Here is a 19,008-nt window from a genome sequence, read left to right as displayed (position 1 = left end):
GATTCCAGCATGATAAAGCACCCATTATAGTTAGGATGATTCTGTAGATACAATTCTTGGACAAGAACCCATTAACTGGCGGATGTCCTGCAATGATAATACCAAACTGTATGCTGTTGATTCTGTTCTAGGATGGCTACTCCCAGTAGTATTGCCTGATGTCGATTATTACAAAGGCGATATGCCTCCTTTAAAACAAATTAACAAGATAACAGCAATCCTGTGCATGTGCACATGCACACCCACACAGAGTCAGAGGACACTTCCTCCAGGAAGCTTTTCTTGACTCCACCCTACCCCTCATTATGTTGGTTGCCCACACCCAGTCTCCTAGGGGTCCCTGATCATATCACATTGTACTATATTACAATTATGTATGAACTTGACTGACGCCCTGGTTAGACTGCAAACTTCCAGGGGATGGAGCCCATGTCTGAGACTCTGGTATTTCTATTGCCTGGCACATTATAGGTAGTAATTTGATAAATTAATACTTCATAAGTAATTAATTTAATAAATACATGAAGAGCACATGAAAAAAAAAGGAAATGAGAATGCACACAGAGTGTGTTTGGTACTGGAGAGAATGAGGAGAGTTTTGAATGGAGTGGATGGTGGTCCTTGGATTTACTAAGCAGTAAGGCTAGCTAGAAGAATATGGGACCTTAGGTATATAGATCTCATGATGTGGACAGTAGCCACCATTTTTCCCCATTTCTTTTACTATTTAAAATATATATTACGTAAAATTTGCATTAAGTACATACAATTCAGCGGCATTAATTGCATTTACCACCACGTGTTTCCAAAACTTTTCATCAACCCAAATAGACACTCTGTAACCATTAAGCAAGAAGTCCTCATTCCCCTCTTCCTGCAACCCCTGGTAATCTCTCATCTACTACCTGTCCCTGTGAAGTTGCCAATTCTAGGCATTTCCTATAAGTGGAATCATACAGTATTTGTCTTTTTGTGTCTGGCTTATTTTACTTAGCAAAATATGCTCCAGGTTTATTCACATTGTAGCAAGAGGACCATTTTTAAGCAGAAGAGTGGATGACAGACAGCAGTACATTGTGAAGATGGTGTTAATAGGTGCCTATTAGGGAGGTGTGGGCTTGTTTGTTATTGTGCAGAGGCCTTAATACTTTTAAGTGGCTAGAAAAGGAAACCTTTCACAAGTGAGCCATCAAATCTTGATCACTATAGAGAATTTGTATTTGCTAGGAGTGAGGGCACACACAATTTACAGTGAAACCTGTCAGACAAGGCCATCTGTTCTGATGACATGGACAGTGTGGAATACAACAGGGGGAAAGGACAGGAGTAGTGGACAACCTCTAGGGAAGCAAGCAAAGGCTGTGTTAACGGTGGATGCTCTGGAAGGCAAGCACCACTGAGCCACAGGAGTGGTCACAGGGTTATTATTGCTGGCCTGTTTACTATCTTGAATAGCCTTAAAGACTTCCTAGTGGCTGCCCAGAAGGTTAGAATTGGGGAGTGCGCAATGTCTACAAAAATGTGTGATCTGACATACTGAGAGTCATAACAGGATTCCATTTAATGTGTGAAAAATCAACTCTACACACCAGAGAGAGAGCAGGGAAAACATTTAAATTGTGTAAGTGATTCTGATTGCCATTTCACTCAACGAACTTATGCCCCAGAATGGATGTGAGCTGGGAAATACGCCTCTATTTTATCAGTTTCCATAGTGTAATCTTCCTGTTGTGATTGTGAGCTTGGGATTTACTTTTTTTTTTTTTTTTTTTTGAGAAAGAGATTGAGAGTGTGTGCATGCGCATGGGTGAGTGCAGGACAGGGCTGGGCTGCGGAGAGAGAGAGAATCTTAAGTAGGCTTCACACATAGCACAGAGACCAATGTGGGGCTTGATCTCACAACCCTAAGATCATGAAACAGAGTCAGAAACTTAACAGACTGAGCCATCCAGGCACCTTGGTCTGGGGTTTAAAAATAAGTACTTTCATACAATGTAATCATGAAAGAGAAGCTACTACTTCCTCTGTAATTCAAGTGACAAAGTATCAGTGTGTTCCAAAATCAGCTGTGTTGGCTTTACTGCAGATGGTGTATTGCTTTTTAATGTGGGACATCTCTACTACATTTTCTCGCATGTTTTGACCAGATACAGTTTCTACCTTATGGGTTGATTTTAGAACCTAACCTCTCTTCCACTTCTAGATTTGTCTTCATTATAGGACATGGTGGAAAAGCTCTAAGTGAATATAGTCTGCAATGCTGTTGAGATTTGGGGGTTGCAAGTAGCAGGAATGAACTAGAGCTAGCTCCGGCTTAAAAAACAGATAAGGCATCAGTTGAGAGTATTTTTATAAACATCTGCATTTGTATATGTAGGTATGAAGATGCAAAGGTCACAAAAATGCCTAAGAAAGTAATAAACTTCCCTCAAGCGTGTCTCAGGCTGTTATATGCACCTTATGAAAAATGCATTCTTATTCAGTAGGTCTGGGCTGGAGCCCGAGATCCTGTATCAAGTAACAAGCTCCCAGGTGAGGCTCATGCTGCTGGTCCTCTGACAGCTATTTTAGGAGAAAGATTCAAATGTCAAATTTTGACACTATCCAGTCTCTGATATTTCCACTTCCTAATTTCAAATTCCTATGATGGGGTGTGATTGCCCTAGCTGTGTCAAGCACGCACCCCTGGATTCATCAACTGCATGTTAGGAGGCCAGGTCACAAAATAGCAAAATCAACCACCATCGCGAGCAGACAATGAGCATTTACTCTCAGCCTGTCAATGCACTATTCATTTTATACGTATCATGTTTTTATTTTTATTTTTTTTATTTAAAAAAATTTTTTTAATTTTTATTTATTTATGATAGTCACAGAGAGAGAGAGAGAGGCAGAGACACAGGCAGAGGGAGAAGCAGGCTCCATGCACCGGGAGCCCGATGTGGGATTCGATCCCGGGTCTTCAGGATCGCGCCCTGGGCCAAAGGCAGGCGCCAAACCGCTGCACCACCCAGGGATCCCCTATCATGTTTTTAAAAAAATATTTTATTTTATTTATTTGACAGAGAAAGCACAAGCCAGGGGAGTGGGAGAGGGAGAAGCAGGCTTCCCGTTGAGCAGGGAGCCCAGTGCGGGGCTTGATCCCAGGACCCTGGGATCATGACCTGAGCTGAAGGCAGACACTTAACCGACTAAGCCACCCAGGTGCCCTGTACATATCATCGTTAATCTGCACATCAACCCTTGGAAGGGAGGAGAGAAGAGAGATTCTTAGAGAAGCCCAATGACTTTTTCAAGGTCATAGGGCTAGCAGGTGTCTGAGCTGGGTCTTGTAGTCACACTGCCTAAGTAAAGCCCCTGTGCTTTATCAACTTTAAGGTTTAGCAGAAGAGGGGCATGTGGATGGCTCAGTCGGTTAAGGGGCTGCTTTCCGCTCAGTTCCTGATCCCAGAGTCCTGGGATGGAGCCCCTTGCCAGGCTCCCCACTCAGGGGAGGAGTCTCCTTCTTCTTCTCTCCCCTGCTCCTGCTCTCTCTCAAATAAATAAGTAAAATCCCCCAAAAGAAAAAAAGAATTAGCAGAGAAGCTGGGAACTCTTGTGTTAATGGGGCAAGTAGAAATCTGTTCTCAACTGTCAATATCCTGATTTCGTTGAATTATCTTTACTTCAAGATCGTTATTCAGGGCAATTTTGAAAGAGAATTCCTCCCAAACCCTTCTCTCAAAAATCTGCTGAGTAGATATTGTTAAAACACCTAGAGCCTGTCAGTCTTTAATTTTGTCTTATTTGCACCTCAAAAGCGCATCCTTCGGATTCAGGCGATTTTTCTTCTTCATTTTTTAAAAAAGATTTTATTAATTTATTCATGAGAGACACACAGAGAGAAGCAGAGACAGAGGCAGAGGGAGAAGCAGGCTCCCTGTGGGGAGCCTAATGTGGGACTTGATCCCAGGACCCGTGTCTACAAGTGACAAAACACCAAGATTGATGCAACTTCCAGATGCCAGTGAGAGGGATGAAACAGATCCCCCTCACAGCCTCCGCAGGAACCAACTCTGCCACCACCCTGTCTTGGACTCTAGAAATGGGAAGCAATACGTTTCTGTTGTTTAAATCACACAGTTTGTGTTCTTTGTTTATGCAGCCTTAGGAAACTAATCCGGTGTGTATACAGCACTTGCTAGACAAAAAAATTGGCTTTAGATTCTGAATGGAACTCATATTTAAGAAAGACATGTTCCCTGATCTCTAAGAGCTCACAGACTAAACGGGATGGAGGGGGATCCCTGGGTGGCTCAGCGGTTTGGCACCTGCCTTAGGCCCAGGGCCTGATCCTGGAATCCTGGGATCGAGTCCTATGTCGGGCTCCCTGCATGGAGCCTTCTCTCCCTCTGCCTGTGTCTCCCTCTCTCTCTCTCTCTCTCTCTCCATGAATAAATAAATAAAATCTTTAAAAAAATAAAATAAAGGGGATGGAGGGTAAGCACACACACACACACACACACACACACACACACACACACACAGTATCTGAGAGGGATCTAGGAGTGATCTGGAAAATATAGGAAGGCTCTAGGAAATTTTCACTGGCTAGGTAGGGTGTGAATTAGAAACTAAAATGGTTGTTCAATCCATTGACAGGTTTTAATGATTCACTCTTATATAATTAAAAACCTAATAATTCAAATAGCGCTTAAAGTTCAGGTTAGCCTTGAAATATTTCTCTCCTTCTTCATCTGCATGCAATAACATTATTAGAAGAAATAGTTTCTGACAATAGATTCCATTTACTGAGCTCTAAGGGGCTGATGGTTCAGCTCCAGGTGGGCAACAGGATTACCAGGTTTTTTTTTTAAAAGAACAAATTTCTTTCGTTCTCAATCATCTTCGTTACACTGTGAACAGAAGCAAATCATTAGGGTTCAGAATATTATTCTGCAAAGGAAATAATTTATGTCGCCTGGAGCCAGCGATCTGAAAATAACATTTGCAGGACACGCAGCGCAGAATGCCTAAAGCATTTTCTTTATTTTATTTCAACTCAAGCTTGTAATTTCTTATCCTAAAACATCTCAGTAAAGACCAAAAGGAGAGCTTTGTAAGGTCAGATAAGGCTCAAACTGTCCCTTTGCCTGTAAGCAAGATACTAAGCCAGTTTTCTATTTTATTTGGGGGGTAGAGCTTGTAACTCTATCAAAGCCGTTTACCATTCCTGATCTGTGCTCAGTACAGAAATGGCAGGATTAATCCAGCAGATTTATTCCATTTTGAAATTGTGAGCTCTATTTATTAAAATGTCTGGTCTCCTTGGTGATGGGGTGAAGAGGAGGGCTGCCAGATAAAATAAAGGATATGCATGGGATATACACATACTAAAAATTTTTTGTGGTTTGTCTCAACTTCAAATATAACTGGGCACCCTTTTATTTGCTAAATCTGGCAACTCTAAACTAGTGCAAGTGAAATGACACACGTGGGGCAGAGAATCTTGAGCCTGTATCACTTCATGAATGGAAAAGTATGGACAAGATAAAAAGGGGGCAGGAGTGAGCTTTGGAATCATTCAAATCTGGGGGAGATTGCTGGCTCTATAGTTGATTATGTGGCTCTGGGCAGTGTGTCTGAGCAGTTCCTCTGGATTTCGATTTCCTTATCTGTAAAATGGGTATATAGAACACTTGCCTCCTCTGCTTGTTAGGTTTAAGTGCTAGTACAGTGCAGTGTAATGCTGAGCCATAACGGAGCCAGAGGAAAAAGGAATAACCAGTAATACTGATCTTGCCCTTTATTTAAAAATTTAATGTTTTGTTCATCATGAATTTTCTCAGCCTAAGTTTTGATTTTTAAAAAAGACTGCATTAAAATATTATTTATTAAAAAATAAAATAAAATATTATCTATTTATTTTACTCATTTTTTTAAAAAAATATTATTTATCTAGGGGTTTTCTGATGCGCCTTTACATCATTTTGCACCTGAGCAAGAAGCTCAATCACTTCACCCGAGTCCTGGCCCTGGCATTCAATGAGTCTTAAATATTGATATTTACCCTTTTCATTGTATTAATATTTAAATTTAATAATAACATTAAATATTATGAATAACAACTCTCTTACATTACACTGCCTTGTAGGGTCACATTAAAAGCAGTAATGGCAAGAAACACTTATAAGAACTTTCTGTATCCTTGGCAGGCTGCTAACTTCCTTAAGTGCATAGTTTCGTTGAATTCTTACAATACTGTGAGATTCCTAAAGTCACTATTTTCTGTTTTATAGAAAAGTGAAGTTTTCAAAAATTTAAACAATTTCCCCAAGAAGATACAGCTAACAAATCAAGGTGTCAGATACTCAAAATTGTTTTTTTTTTCCCCTGCAGGGTTACTGAAACATGTTTGCACACATAGGATTTTTTCTTTTTTTAATTTATTGTATTTTTTATTATTCTTAATTTTTTAAATTTTTTTGTACACACAGCTTTTTTTTTTTTTTTTACAGCATTTTAATTCAGTTATCACCAGGCAGCCCACCAGAAACCTCCTGCCTGTGATAATCTAGACAGGCCTCTAGGTGTCCTCGTCGACCAATTTTGTAAGAGCCAGAATTTTGGCCAGAGCAAAAGTCTGTTTTAGGAAAGGTTTTTCTCGGGCGTGCTCTTCAGAAGAACTTCCGCACATTCTGTGCATGTTTTCAGACAAAACCGGGCCTGATCTCGATGGTTCCTGATCTGAAGAAAGACTCTGGCTTCAGGAGGGCAAACCTCTTAATGGACCCAGGTGTGACACTTTTCTAGAAAACCAACTACAAGAGCTTCTGAAGTATCCATTCATTACTGTCCCTCCTGACAGTGGGTAGTGGGCTGGCAAATGGCATTGCCAAGTGTCCCATATCTATGGTGCATGTTCTTTTTTTTTTTTTTTTAAAGATTTTATTTATTTATTTCTGAGAATACACAGAGAGGAGAGAGAGAAGCAGAGACACAGGCAGAGGGAGAAGAAGGCGCCATGCAAGGAGCCTGATGTGTGACTCGATCCCTGGTCTCCAGGATCAGACCTTGGGCCAAAGGCGGCGCTAAACCGCTTGAGCCACCCAGGCTGCCCTATGGTGCATGTTCTGAATTTAATGATTGTGTTTGGTGTCCCTTGGTGATTTTTTTCCAGAGTGCCCTAAATGTCCTTATCTTACTTTTTTCTTTTCTTCTCTTTTAGTAATGACAAAAATTTGGCAGTTAGAGCTATTTTTAAATTTTAACCTAGCATCATAGGGGCACCTGGGTGGCTCAGTAAGTTGAGCATCTGCCTTTGGCTCAGGTTATGATCCTGGAGTCCTGGAACTGAGCTGGGTTGGGCTCCTGCTCAGTGGAAAGTTGGCTTCTCCCTCTGCCCCTCCCCTTACTCGTGCTCTCTCGCTCGCTCGCTCACTCATACTCTTTCTCTCAAATAAATAAAATCTTTTAAAAATACACAAATTTAACCTAGCCTCTTGATTTTCATTTGCTGAATCTGGCCACTGGGCTGGCTCGTTTGCATTCTTCTGCACACAAAAAGGCAGGTGTAGTCCTTGAGTCAGCAGCAGTGCCAAGCCCAGGGAGAAGCAAGTCAGACAGCTGGACACCCAGGTTAAGTAGGCAGTCAGTCCCAGGCTCTTGCAAGTTCACGTCACCCTAGTCTAGAACTTGCAGGAGAGCTGAAAAGTCTGGAAAACACCTTAATTGGCTTGACTGTGTGCATTAAACCTTGGTGCATCTTCCATCTCCAAACTCCAGAGTGACACAGATCCATACTTTACAAATTCTGCTTTGTAAAGCAGAATTTGCATTTGCACAATTATGCATTTGTGAATTGCAATCCAGGCCTGAGTATCTTCTAGATATATAACTTGGGCCAAGCGCTTAACCTCCCCGAGCTTTTGTTTGGGATTAATAATTACAAACTTGAGGTAAAGATTAAAAAAGGAAAAAATATTCCAATATTCCACTATGCTCATGACAGGGCCCGAAATATAATTAGCTCTTGACAATGATGAGTAATTTCAAGAGTGTTGTCTGGGCAGCCCGGGTGGCTCAGCAGTTCAGCAAGCACTGCCTTCAGCCCAGGGTATGATCCTGGAGTCCTGGGATCGAGTCCCACATTGGGGTCCCCACAGGGAGCTTGCTTCTCCCTCTGCCTGTGTCTCTGCCTCTCCCTGTGTGTCTCTCATGAATAAATAAATAAAATTTTAACAAAAGTGTTGTCATTTCAGTGACAAAACTAAGTCGGTGCCAATCCTCAGAACCCCAACTTTCTACATCTCATTTAATATCCAACCATCATTTTTCACCATTTTTACCCCAGGAAATAACTGATCTCATGAAGCACCTGCTAGAGACTAGCTGTGCCTCTCTGTTACATGCATTATCTTGTTCGGCCCACAAACCCCCTTGTGTGATGGGTACTAGTGGGGAGACTGGGACCTAGGGAGGTTAGAAAGCTTACCCTAGTTCATCCAATGAACAAGTGCTAAGGCGGGGATTGATTTCAAGCCCGGCAGCCTGTCTCCAGGTCTGCCTGACTTCAAAGCCCACTCATTTAACCACTGCTTTATAAAGATGGTGATGTCTATGCAGACACCCACTATCTTCTGATAATTGAAGGGCTGAGGAGACTGTCCTTCCCAGTCTTGGGTTGCTAGTTTGCCTGATGAGATCTTTCTCACTCCGGCTTCCCAATCTTTGATCTCCTTAGGGAGCTTTCAATTTCTTTTGAAAATGAGGAGAGGACAACATAGAGTGATTTTCCAGGGAATGTGAAGTGTTGCTTTGCAAGTGAGCAGGGGCGGGAGGCTGTGATGCTAGTTTAGTTCACTATTCACGACCCACCTTGGAGGACATTCCCCAAATGCCTTTGCTCTTTCCTCCACCCTTTTTGCAAAGATAATTCTCCCCCAGCTGGCCCTTCATCAGGAACATCTCCAAGCAACACCACCACAATCAGAAGTGTCTGAAGTGTGTATCTTGAAAACCCACGCACTACAGCCTGCCCTGGATTCTCTTTTTCCCCATGTTCACCTTGCTGATCAGATTTCCAACCGGCCAATTGACTTCCCTCCTTCTTTCTCCCAGGGCAGCTCTTTTGTTTGCTCCTTCTTTTCTCTTTTCATTTTCTTTGGCTTCCATTCAAGAGAGATGCTTGGTGAACAACTGCTTTTCTATAATGTCGTGGTCAATAAAGAGCATGAGGTTGTTTTTTTTTTTTTTTTTTAATTTTTATTTATGATAGTCACAGAGAGAGAGAGAGAGGCAGAGACATAGGCAGAGGGAGAAGCAGGCTCCATGCACCGGGAGCCCGACGTGGGATTCGATCCCGGGTCTCCAGGATCGCGCCCTGGGCCAAAGGCAGGCGCCAAACCGCTGCGCCACCCAGGGATCCCAGAGCATGAGGTTTGGAGTCAGACAAACATAGTTTTGAATTTTAGCTTTACAACTTGCTGTGTGGTCATGTAATGAGGCTGTGGTAATCCTTCGGAGCATCTCTCTTTTCCTTTCTCAGGCTAAGATCACCTTTGTCACACAGTTGTAGGAAGGATTAAATCAAATGAGAGCACTTAGCCCATCGTTGAGACTATAGTTAGAACTCAAAAATGGAAACTTTTTTTTTTTTTTTTTTTTTTTAAGATTTTATTTAGGGCAGCCTGGGTGGCTCAGGGGTTTAGCACCACCTTCAGCCCAGGGCGTGATCCTGGAGATCGGGGATCCACATCGGGCTCCCTGCATGGAGCCTGCTTCTCCCTCTGCTTGTGTCTCTGCCTCTCTGTCTCTCTGCATCTCTCTGTGTCTCTCATGGATAAATAAATAAAATCTTTTAAAAAAAAAGATTTTATTTATTTATTTGAGAGAAAGAGAGAGAGAGAGAGAGCAGGCGTGAGTAGGGGGAGGGGCAGAGAGAGAGGTACAAGCAGACTCCACACTGAGCAGGGAGCCCGGCATGGGGCTCACTCCCAGGACCCTGAGATCATGATCTTAGCCAAAACCAAAAGTCAGACCCTTAACCGACTGAGCCACTCAGGCACCCAGCCAGGTAGCTTTCTTTCTGATTACCTGTATTTCTTCAATCTCAGAATAATATGTCTTCCTATCTTTTAGTTTCTGAAACTAGCTAAACTCCATTAGCTTTAGGGCTTTGGTGAATGCCACGGTAACATTCTCTCTCTCTCTCCTTTTTTTTTTTTTTTTGAGGCGGGGAAGGGCAGAGGGGAGAGAGAGAGAGAGAGAGAAAGAAGGAGAATCATAATCAGGTTCCATGCCCAGTGCAGATTCCATGTGGGGCTTGATCTCAGGACCCTGAGATCATGACCTAAGCCTAAATCAAGAGTCGGACCTGATTTGATTGAGCTACCCATTGTTCCCTTTGTGACCTTCTCTTAACCCCCGGGAGAGCTTCTTTTACTTCTTGATTAACTGAATTTTCTTTTACCAACACCCAAGCCTGGGCACAGCCCCAAAAGGCCCCATTGTGTCCCACCAACCTAGGGTATTATCTACATCCTTTCTTTTTTCTCACAACACTTGGCTTTCATAAGACTAATGATGATTCTAAGTTATTCACATTAGTCACTTCTGTTTTTCCCTCATTGATTGGATGGGCAGCTTCAGGGAAACATTCTATCCTCACTGCCTGGAACAGAGACTGACTCATAGTTGGTGTTCTCATATTTGTTGGATGTGTGCCTTTTCAAATCACATACAACCTCTCCCCCATCCTCAGGAAACAATCATCTCCTTTACTTTCCCCCTTCCTTCCCTTCAAAATTGAGGAATCTCTGCTTTAAACACTGGAACGCAGTACCCATAGAAGTAGATTTAACACATTTTCCTAGGTAAGTCGAAAAGGGTTTCTCAGTGGGGTCACTTTAGGCAGTTTGGATAGAACAACTATTTGTTGTGTGGGACCATCCCTTGCCTTGTAGCTATTTACAGTCCCTGGTCCCTAAATGCCAGTAGTATTTCCAAATCACTGGGGGATTCTAATATACAGCAACACATTTCCAAATGCCCCATAACAGGTGGTACAACTCTGGTTGAAAATCATGGAACTTTTAAAACCTGGGACACTCCTTAGGTGTAACAAGCATTTAAGATGATATAATTATCCCAAAACTCGGCAGTTAGATCCACTCCCACCCCCATTTCCTTCGGTCCTGATACACCATGCTTGTCAAGACTGCTAATAATCAAATGCAAAAGAAAAGAGAGAAAACATGTTTGTGTGTATGTTAACATTAAGAACCAGCTAAGCAGGGGAAGAGAGGGAAAAATAAAACAATACAAAATCAGAGAGGGAGACACAGGAAACATAGGCTAGAGGGGAGATGGGTGGGGGATGTGCTAACTGGGTGATGGGCATTAAGGAGGACACGTGATGGAATGAGCACTGGATGTTATATAAGGCTGATGAATCACTGAACTTTAGCTCTGAAACTAATAATTATATGGTAACTAATTGAATTTAAATTAAAAAATCAAAAAAAGAAAAAAAGTCTAATTTACAGATAAAGTACTGGGAAAAAAAAAAAAAAAAGAATCAGCTAAGTATTGCCAAAACAAATCTTGGTGCATATTTCCTATTTTCTTTTGTAGGGGAGATAGTGAAGCATCAAAAGTAGAAGAGGTTGGAAGTATTAGAAGGATTTTTTGGCACTGGGCTCAAATTCTATCTAATAGGAGATAAATCCCAGGTTCATTCTTTCCAAAGAGACTCAAGAGTGAAAGTCCACAGGCACATACATCTGATAGACGTCAATTCTGAGAGGACTCCTCAGGGTCATGATAGAAGAGCATATAGCTTCACATTATCATACCGCCCTGAACCATCAGAAATGGAGAAAGATCGATAGGTATTTTCAGTGCTATTGATCAATATTTAGCTCATTACAGTTATCTGTGATTGTAACAAGTATATTCACCGGTGTAAGACATTTTATTGATTTGAAAAGAATTTAACAAATGTACTTGGCCCACTGATGAGCTCACATAGCAATAAATAATGCAGGCTGCCTACCAGGCTGCAAGGTTAGATAGTAAACAGAGAAGGGTTATCTTCACCTATATTCAGACTGACGGCTGCCTCTGCCTTTTTTGCCTCTTTTTGCCAAAAAAGCAAGAACAGCTGAGCTTAGCATGTATTCACTCAATTTTCATATATATTTTATGTGAATATTTTACATAAATTTTATGTGTTTATTTTAAATACATACACACATATATTTTATAAATTTATTTATTTGTGAGAGAGAGCCAGTGAAGGGGGAGTGGTAGAGGGAGAGAGAGTCCCAAGCAGACTCCACACTAAGCAGGGAGCCTGACGTGGGGTTCCATTCCAGGACCCTAAGATCATGACCTGAGCTGAAACCAAGAGTCAGTCACTTAACTGACTGAACCACCCAGGCGCCCCTAGTAAATTTTTTAAAAATCTTGTTCGCCATCCTGACTGTAGAGAAATTGTTCTTGGAACAAGGCTGCAGTAGTGTAGGACTTGGTGTTGGACAAATCAAAATCTATTTCCTGCTTTTCTCTCACAAGCTGCTTGACTTTTGACAAATTACCTGACCTTCCCAATTCTCAGATTCAGTAACGTGGAGATAATATCAAGTCCCTGGGCTGCTGTAGAGGTTAAAGTAGCACGTATACATCCGGCACTTCAGCACGCCAGCCCAGCACACACTGAACTCAAATTCTAGGAATGCCGACTCATTTTTGCAGCAGGACATGCTTTTCTTTTTGCTGTTCCAGGGGTGGCACAAGGATGGGGGTAGAGAGAAGGCAGAAAAGTCCTATGAGGATCCAGAGGAGGGGATTGGACTTGGGTGGGAAACATGAGGAATAGGAGAGATAAGGGGCTTGAGTCAGAAGTTAGAGCAGAAAGATGAGTTAAGTTTTACATCATATTCTGGGCTCTGTGTATGCGTTACAAGGCTTTTCTCTTTGGAAATGAATTACATCTCCATGCCTTATGGGGTAACAGGGGACCAGGAGTGACTTGCCTTATCACCATGCATGGATGGGAACCTCCTGTGACAGAAGTCCAAGTTAGTGGTGCTCAAAGGGTAGTCCAGATGCTCCTATGATGGCGAACAATGAGTCATGCAGAGAATCAATATATTGTACACCCGAAACTAACAACACTGTATGTTAACTATACTTCAAAGAAAAACATGGGGAGTTAAGAAACTGTTACTGGAAAGTAAATCGGGGTAAATACAGAAAGTAAGAGTGTGTTTAGAATCTGTGATTGCAACTTTAGATCTGTGATTGCTTGTAACATTTTGTGCCCAATGAATCTTAATAACGAGCAGAAATGTCTATTTCTGTATTTATTTTTTCCACTTCTCTACAAATTCATTTTTTAAATTACCTTGTTTTGCTTAGTAATCCATTTTTATTTCTCTTCACAAAACTAGAAGTTGAAGTAGTTGAAAATTTAAAAAATTTGTCTTTCCCCACCGGTCCTTCGAAAAGAACGACTCTGGAAAATAACCCAAACTTTTCTACCGTCCTGAAGAAAGTCATTATTCCACTTCCTGAATGCTCTGAGGACTAGTATTTGAGGAAACTCTTTACTCTGAACCTTTGTTCCTAAGAACAGGCCAAACTAATAGTTTGAAACAGTTCTGGAATCTTTATTGCTTGTAACATTAAGCTTTTAGGAGTACAAGAAAGAATTCTGTAGAATTTTCTCAAATATAGAAAAAATATGAACAGCAAGGAAGGTGAGGCAATTTAAAAAATCCACCTTGTAAAATAGACATTTTTATGAGGTAGATCAATATATATTGATACAGAGAGGCCCAAGATATGTTAGGTAAAAAAACCCCTACGTGTAAACTACTTGTAATATGATGCTGAATTAAAAAAAAATTACTGTGTGCATAGAAGAAAATGTGAACTAATAGAAAATAAATGAATAAATCTTACATCTGCTTACGTTATGCTCCCAGGGCACAGTTATGTTCTTATGTTATTTATTTGTTTTATGTTTGAATTTGAATTTTTTTTTAATTTAAAATTTTTATCAGGAAGATATGACATCTTACAGTAGGAAACGGATCAATGGGTTATGTTGACCAATTTGCCCCTGTCACGTTTTGGTTATTAATAAACATACCAAAAATGTGGTTGAAAGCAGTTTTCCTAAAAAGATATGGGGAAAAAATTATACAGCAGGCCCACTTGCTTCCATTTCTGTACCTTCTTAAGCCATTTGGGAGCCAGGTTCCATACCTTCTCTCAAGGTGCACTTGTAATTCTGAGCATTACCTTTCTTGAACAGAAGAAGGTTATTTCCATCTAAGACACTTGCACAGAAATATTAAGTTCTTCCTATATTTCATTTCCCATTCCCTTCTCCCCATTGGGCAGGATAAAGAGATGTCAGATGAAACATTCTCTTGAATTTAAAAGACCTGTTTGCCAGTCTGCAAAACTAGGATGAATGACTCGTTACAAATAAACAACATTCGCAAGATTAGGAAGCCTAAAAATTCACATCTGTCATCCTCCATGAGGCAATAAACTACCGTATTTCATCAGTTCTAAGACAACTTTATTGTAAGACACAGCATTATTTTATGCAGCACTAAGAAAGAAAAAAAACACTGCCAATTCATTTAGAGCATGCCATCAATCAAAAGATGCATCCCGATTTCAAAGATGTAAATATGAAAAAAATGTGCATCTTGGCATCCGTAAACTATGGTAATACTATGACTAAAAACCTGCAATCTTGTCCGACATGATCACTTGAAGTAGAGCACTTTTAACGGCTTCGGATGAACCCTGAATGTAATGGAAGAACACGTAAACATTTTCAGTAGCACACCTTCGGTTTATTGACCTATGTAAAAAAATAATAGGTCTTAAAAAGTCAGAACAGTAAAAGAATATGCAAAAGGGTATTTCTGTTTCTAGAAGGCTATACAAATATGCAAAAAGGAATAAGTTACTTTTTTTGCATGTCTTCTTTTTTGTTCCAAATTTTCCCTCAAACTTCATATTTAATGATACAAATGACTAAGGACCAGTTTAACAAATCATCTTTATGCATATATTACATGCTTTGGAATATAGATAGAAAATGTTCCAAAAAAGTTGTTCAGAAACTTCTCTATTCACAATATGAACACGAAACCTGTATAAAAGGGAGGGGGGAGGGAGCACCTTTTATGGAATATTGAAGCAGAGTGAAGATGACACAAAAGAACAATCTGGAATATGGAAATATTTGTTTGTTTGTTTGTTTTAAAAAAAAAACACTATAATAAACCATAGCTAATTAGTTCTTCCAAGTAAAGTATGAGGTAGTTTTAGCCTCATAATTAAATCTACTGCAGCTTGGAGTTTTTTTGCTTTCGTCTCTTTAATGACTAATCTTGTTTTTGTCATTTGGTGACTTAGAACCCCCTGTGGAATCTGGACAATTTGCTTCCTTTTCTAATGTTCACCATTTTAAGGCACGCAATTCATCTAAAATGATGTGGCTTTTGTTTTTTTCATTTCATTTTGTTTCGGGTTCTTTCTGTATTACCTTAAAATACTTTTTCAAACTCTCAATTATAAAAACTTTCCATATCAGGTCTGCCATTTCAAACGGCAGCCAAATTGGAGAGTTACCAGCCCGAATAATAACCCATCAGGCCATTGGTGTACAAAGGAAAAAGGAGCCCAGTAATATTGTACCTTAGAAAATTCTCCAAGCAGAGTTTGTCAATTATTCAGTGGGCTGCTTCATGTTCCCCAATCTGCTACCATAAAGTTATATTACAGGATGCTACGGCACTAAGTCTTTCCAGAACCCATTTTATGGTGCTTATGAAAACCATCACTCTTTATAATCTGCTAAAATCCTTTACACTCATCCAGAACTTCATGAAAATCCAGCCTCTTTTCAAGTAATTTTCCAATACTGTCTCAATTGTCCACGGCCACGTAGAAATAGCATGTTATTCTTCGCTGGCTCACAAATTCAAACTTTCTGAAGGTGAACAATGTCTAAGGAGCTCCTGGTTTCCCTTTTCTCTTCATTCCAAATTGTGCTCTGAAATTTCCTGTCCTTCTTCCCTACTGGAGACCCTGAACGCACTTGTCACAGTTTTGTGGTTTGCCTTCAAAACTTTTAGTCCCTTAAAAAAAGTGCTTGCTGTTGATACAGGCTGAGTCCTTTCTCGGCCACGGTTCTACCTTGCTCTGTTGGGTTAGTGCCCGGAGTTTGAAAGGCAAGTCGTTCAGGGACTCTGCACAGCCTCAGCGTGTGATTCACTTCCAGGGCAACTGAGTCCTCTCTTCGACCTTTGATGCCTTTAGCTTTCTACAGCCGAACAGCTTTCTGGGAAGACGAGCACATTCTGCAAGGCACACTAGTGTGAGAACGCAGTGCTTGGTCGAGAGATCCAACTGCAGTTCAGACTAATGTTCCAGGCTTTGAATCTTCATGCCAAAAGAGCCTCTGCTCCCTGCTCTCCAGGCTTTCTTCCAACCGGCTTCCATCTGTACTGTCCAGTTGACTGATCTCTGTGTACTGTCTATTAAAGGAAACCAGAGAAGTTATTATTTGTGGTCATTTTTATTATCGGAGTACAAAGATTACTCAAAGAATTGGTAGAAAGCACTGTCAAGTCAAAGGATAATGGTGTGTGTGTGTTCTTTCATTGTCCTGCTGGCGCACTGTCAAAAAGGTCCATGCAAGGTGCCCTGGATTCTCTAGAGAGACAGTCCTTTGTCTCACTCACATTTATCATTGATCAGGACCCAGACTGTGGTTAGTTACATGTTAACTCGAAGGTTTTTTTATGTCTGGAAGAAATACAAATAACTTCTCTCTAGTATAAAAAGATCATGGTTATAGCTTTATTGCCCCGTAGGCCATTGACTGGTTTTTAAATCTAATTTAGTAATCTCATGCCAGCATTTTATCTTTCAGTGTGTTGAATTTAGTCTTTTGAATACTCTTGGAAGCAGCTTTACCATTCTGTTAGTTCTCTCATTGATGAGTTAAATAAGGCTTTGACACAGGCCTATTTTCTCTTTGGGTGGGAGTCATATTTTGAACTTAAAAAAAAAGTCTACTTTTGACAGCCGCATTTTAAGTATTCTTCAAATTAAGGGAATCTACTAGATGCTTTCCTAAGGGACAAAGGAATATAGTTAGAGGAAGGCAGGGGCGCTCAGGGACACATGTTACATCCCTGGGGTATAATGGGTTGGTTGTAAATTGGAAACAACACCCCATACAACAATCATAGGCATATTCGGAGGGGAGAGCCAGACGAAAGCATTCTATTACACAAGCCATTCTAAGAAGCAAAACCTCGTTCCTGCAAGAGTCATTTAGAATAGGTTAGATAGTTAGTAGGTTTCTTTTTATTTCAAATTTCTTTAGTAAAGATGATTAAAAAGTCACTGGAAGGAGAGCTTTGGAAATAAATAGTATGCGAAACCAGGTATTTAGTGTTTTCATCTAATATAAACACAAAGTCAGATTTCCATAGCTTCACACATCAGCCAGAGCAAGCAAAGTTGCTGCTACTACACAAGATGCAACACCCAGATCTGAAGGGCTATACTTACTACTGCTGGCTACACTTAGCAAAAGAGCACTTAAAACTGATCTCATTTCTGGAGTCGCAACCATTCTCCGGGACAGAAGCCCTTGGTTTTGCCTAGTGTAGGTCGAGTTAGATGGGGAAGAGGATGGGAAACGGAAAACAGGAAACGAAAGAAAAAAATTACTTGAAAAAAGTTTGCAGCGCAGAGCCAAGAATCTGAGCATATTATATACCAAGCAGCATAAGAGACTTTGGCATTTATAATTTTAGAAAGTTTATGCCACTGACAATTATACCGCACTACACTTGGAAACAAATTTTTATTGGTAAAAACGTGCAGCTTTCTGTAAATGTTAAGAGCCAGACCCTCTGGGGAAAAGGGTCTTGAAATAATGGGGACTTCATTTGTTTAAAAAAAATACTCAAATCTTTAACTTCAGGGCAGATCTAAAATTTTTCTTTTTATCTTTATCTTGAAACCTAATCTCTCTCTTATTTTGAAAATTATGTTTTCATCAAAAATAACACAATTTCATAGCAAATTTCTAAAACTTGATGGATGGCTGTTATTATACTTGCTTTGTTAGTAGGTCAAGTTAAATTGATCACTCTGAGGTATAATAAAAGAAAAAAATCCTTAATAGACTAATAGATGGGAATAAGCACACCCGTACCTTGCTGGGAGGGTCAATTGGCAAATCTTTCTGGAAAGCAAGGGCTTAAAAAAAATACACTTTTCAATTTAATCCATTAATTCTACTTATTGGAATGTAATCTAAGGCAGTAATCTGGAATTCAGACAAACGTTTTGCACAAAGAGGTCAACAGCAGCATTACAATAAAAAAGGAGAAAATCTAAAAACCATTCAAATTCAAAATAATGGGAACTGTTGAATAAAGTATGGTATATTTATTGAGTGGAATATCATGTTGATCACATAAAATAAGGCTTAAGGTATTTTTAAAAATATGGGAGCATGTCTAATGTTGCAAAATTAAGTAAAAAAAACAAAAAACTGGGATGCAAAAGTTCCTAGACAATGAAAGATGTAAAATTGCACATAAGGTTATCATTACAACCAGGTTAAAAGTGGATTTGGGAAAATGGGGGGATGTGTCAAAATGCTAATAGCTACCATCCCTAGATGGTGGGATTATGGGTAAATGATTTCCTACTTATTTATCCCTTTATCATTTTCCTAATTTTCCACAATTAGCTCATATTATGTGCATGTGAGCATACACAATAGGGATCTTTAAATAGTTTCTAATTTCCTGTGGATTATCCCCCTCTGACATCAGAATCCATGTCAAGCCGTCTTGGGCTGGCTGAAATAGATAGGCACACTCGGTAAAAACAGATTTTCCTTAAAAATGTTTAGTACTTCCTGAGTCCAGTGAAAGTGGTGTCAAGGATCTTCAAACTGTCTTACGT

The 19,008-nt window shown here is 40.2% G+C and overlaps 1 protein-coding gene across 6 annotated transcripts in view; it reads right to left on the bottom strand.

Moving 5' to 3' along the window:
- Positions 1–14,558: 14,558 nt before the first annotated feature.
- Positions 14,559–19,008, bottom strand: part of FRMD4B (FERM domain containing 4B) — a 320,836-nt gene continuing 316,386 nt past the window's right edge. For all 6 annotated transcript variants that reach the window (XM_072720486.1, XM_072720485.1, XM_072720487.1 and 3 more), the window contains one exon: positions 14,559–16,550. In XM_072720486.1, coding sequence (XP_072576587.1) covers positions 16,430–16,550 — 121 coding nt within the window. In that variant the 3' untranslated portion in view covers positions 14,559–16,429. The remainder of the gene's footprint in view (positions 16,551–19,008) is intronic.

Source organism: Vulpes vulpes, chromosome 9 (assembly GCF_048418805.1).
Source record: "Vulpes vulpes isolate BD-2025 chromosome 9, VulVul3, whole genome shotgun sequence".
Lineage (NCBI taxonomy): Eukaryota > Metazoa > Chordata > Mammalia > Carnivora > Canidae > Vulpes > Vulpes vulpes.
The sequence above is the reverse complement of the archived record's forward strand: the minus strand, read 5'-3'. Positions and strand labels throughout refer to the sequence as shown.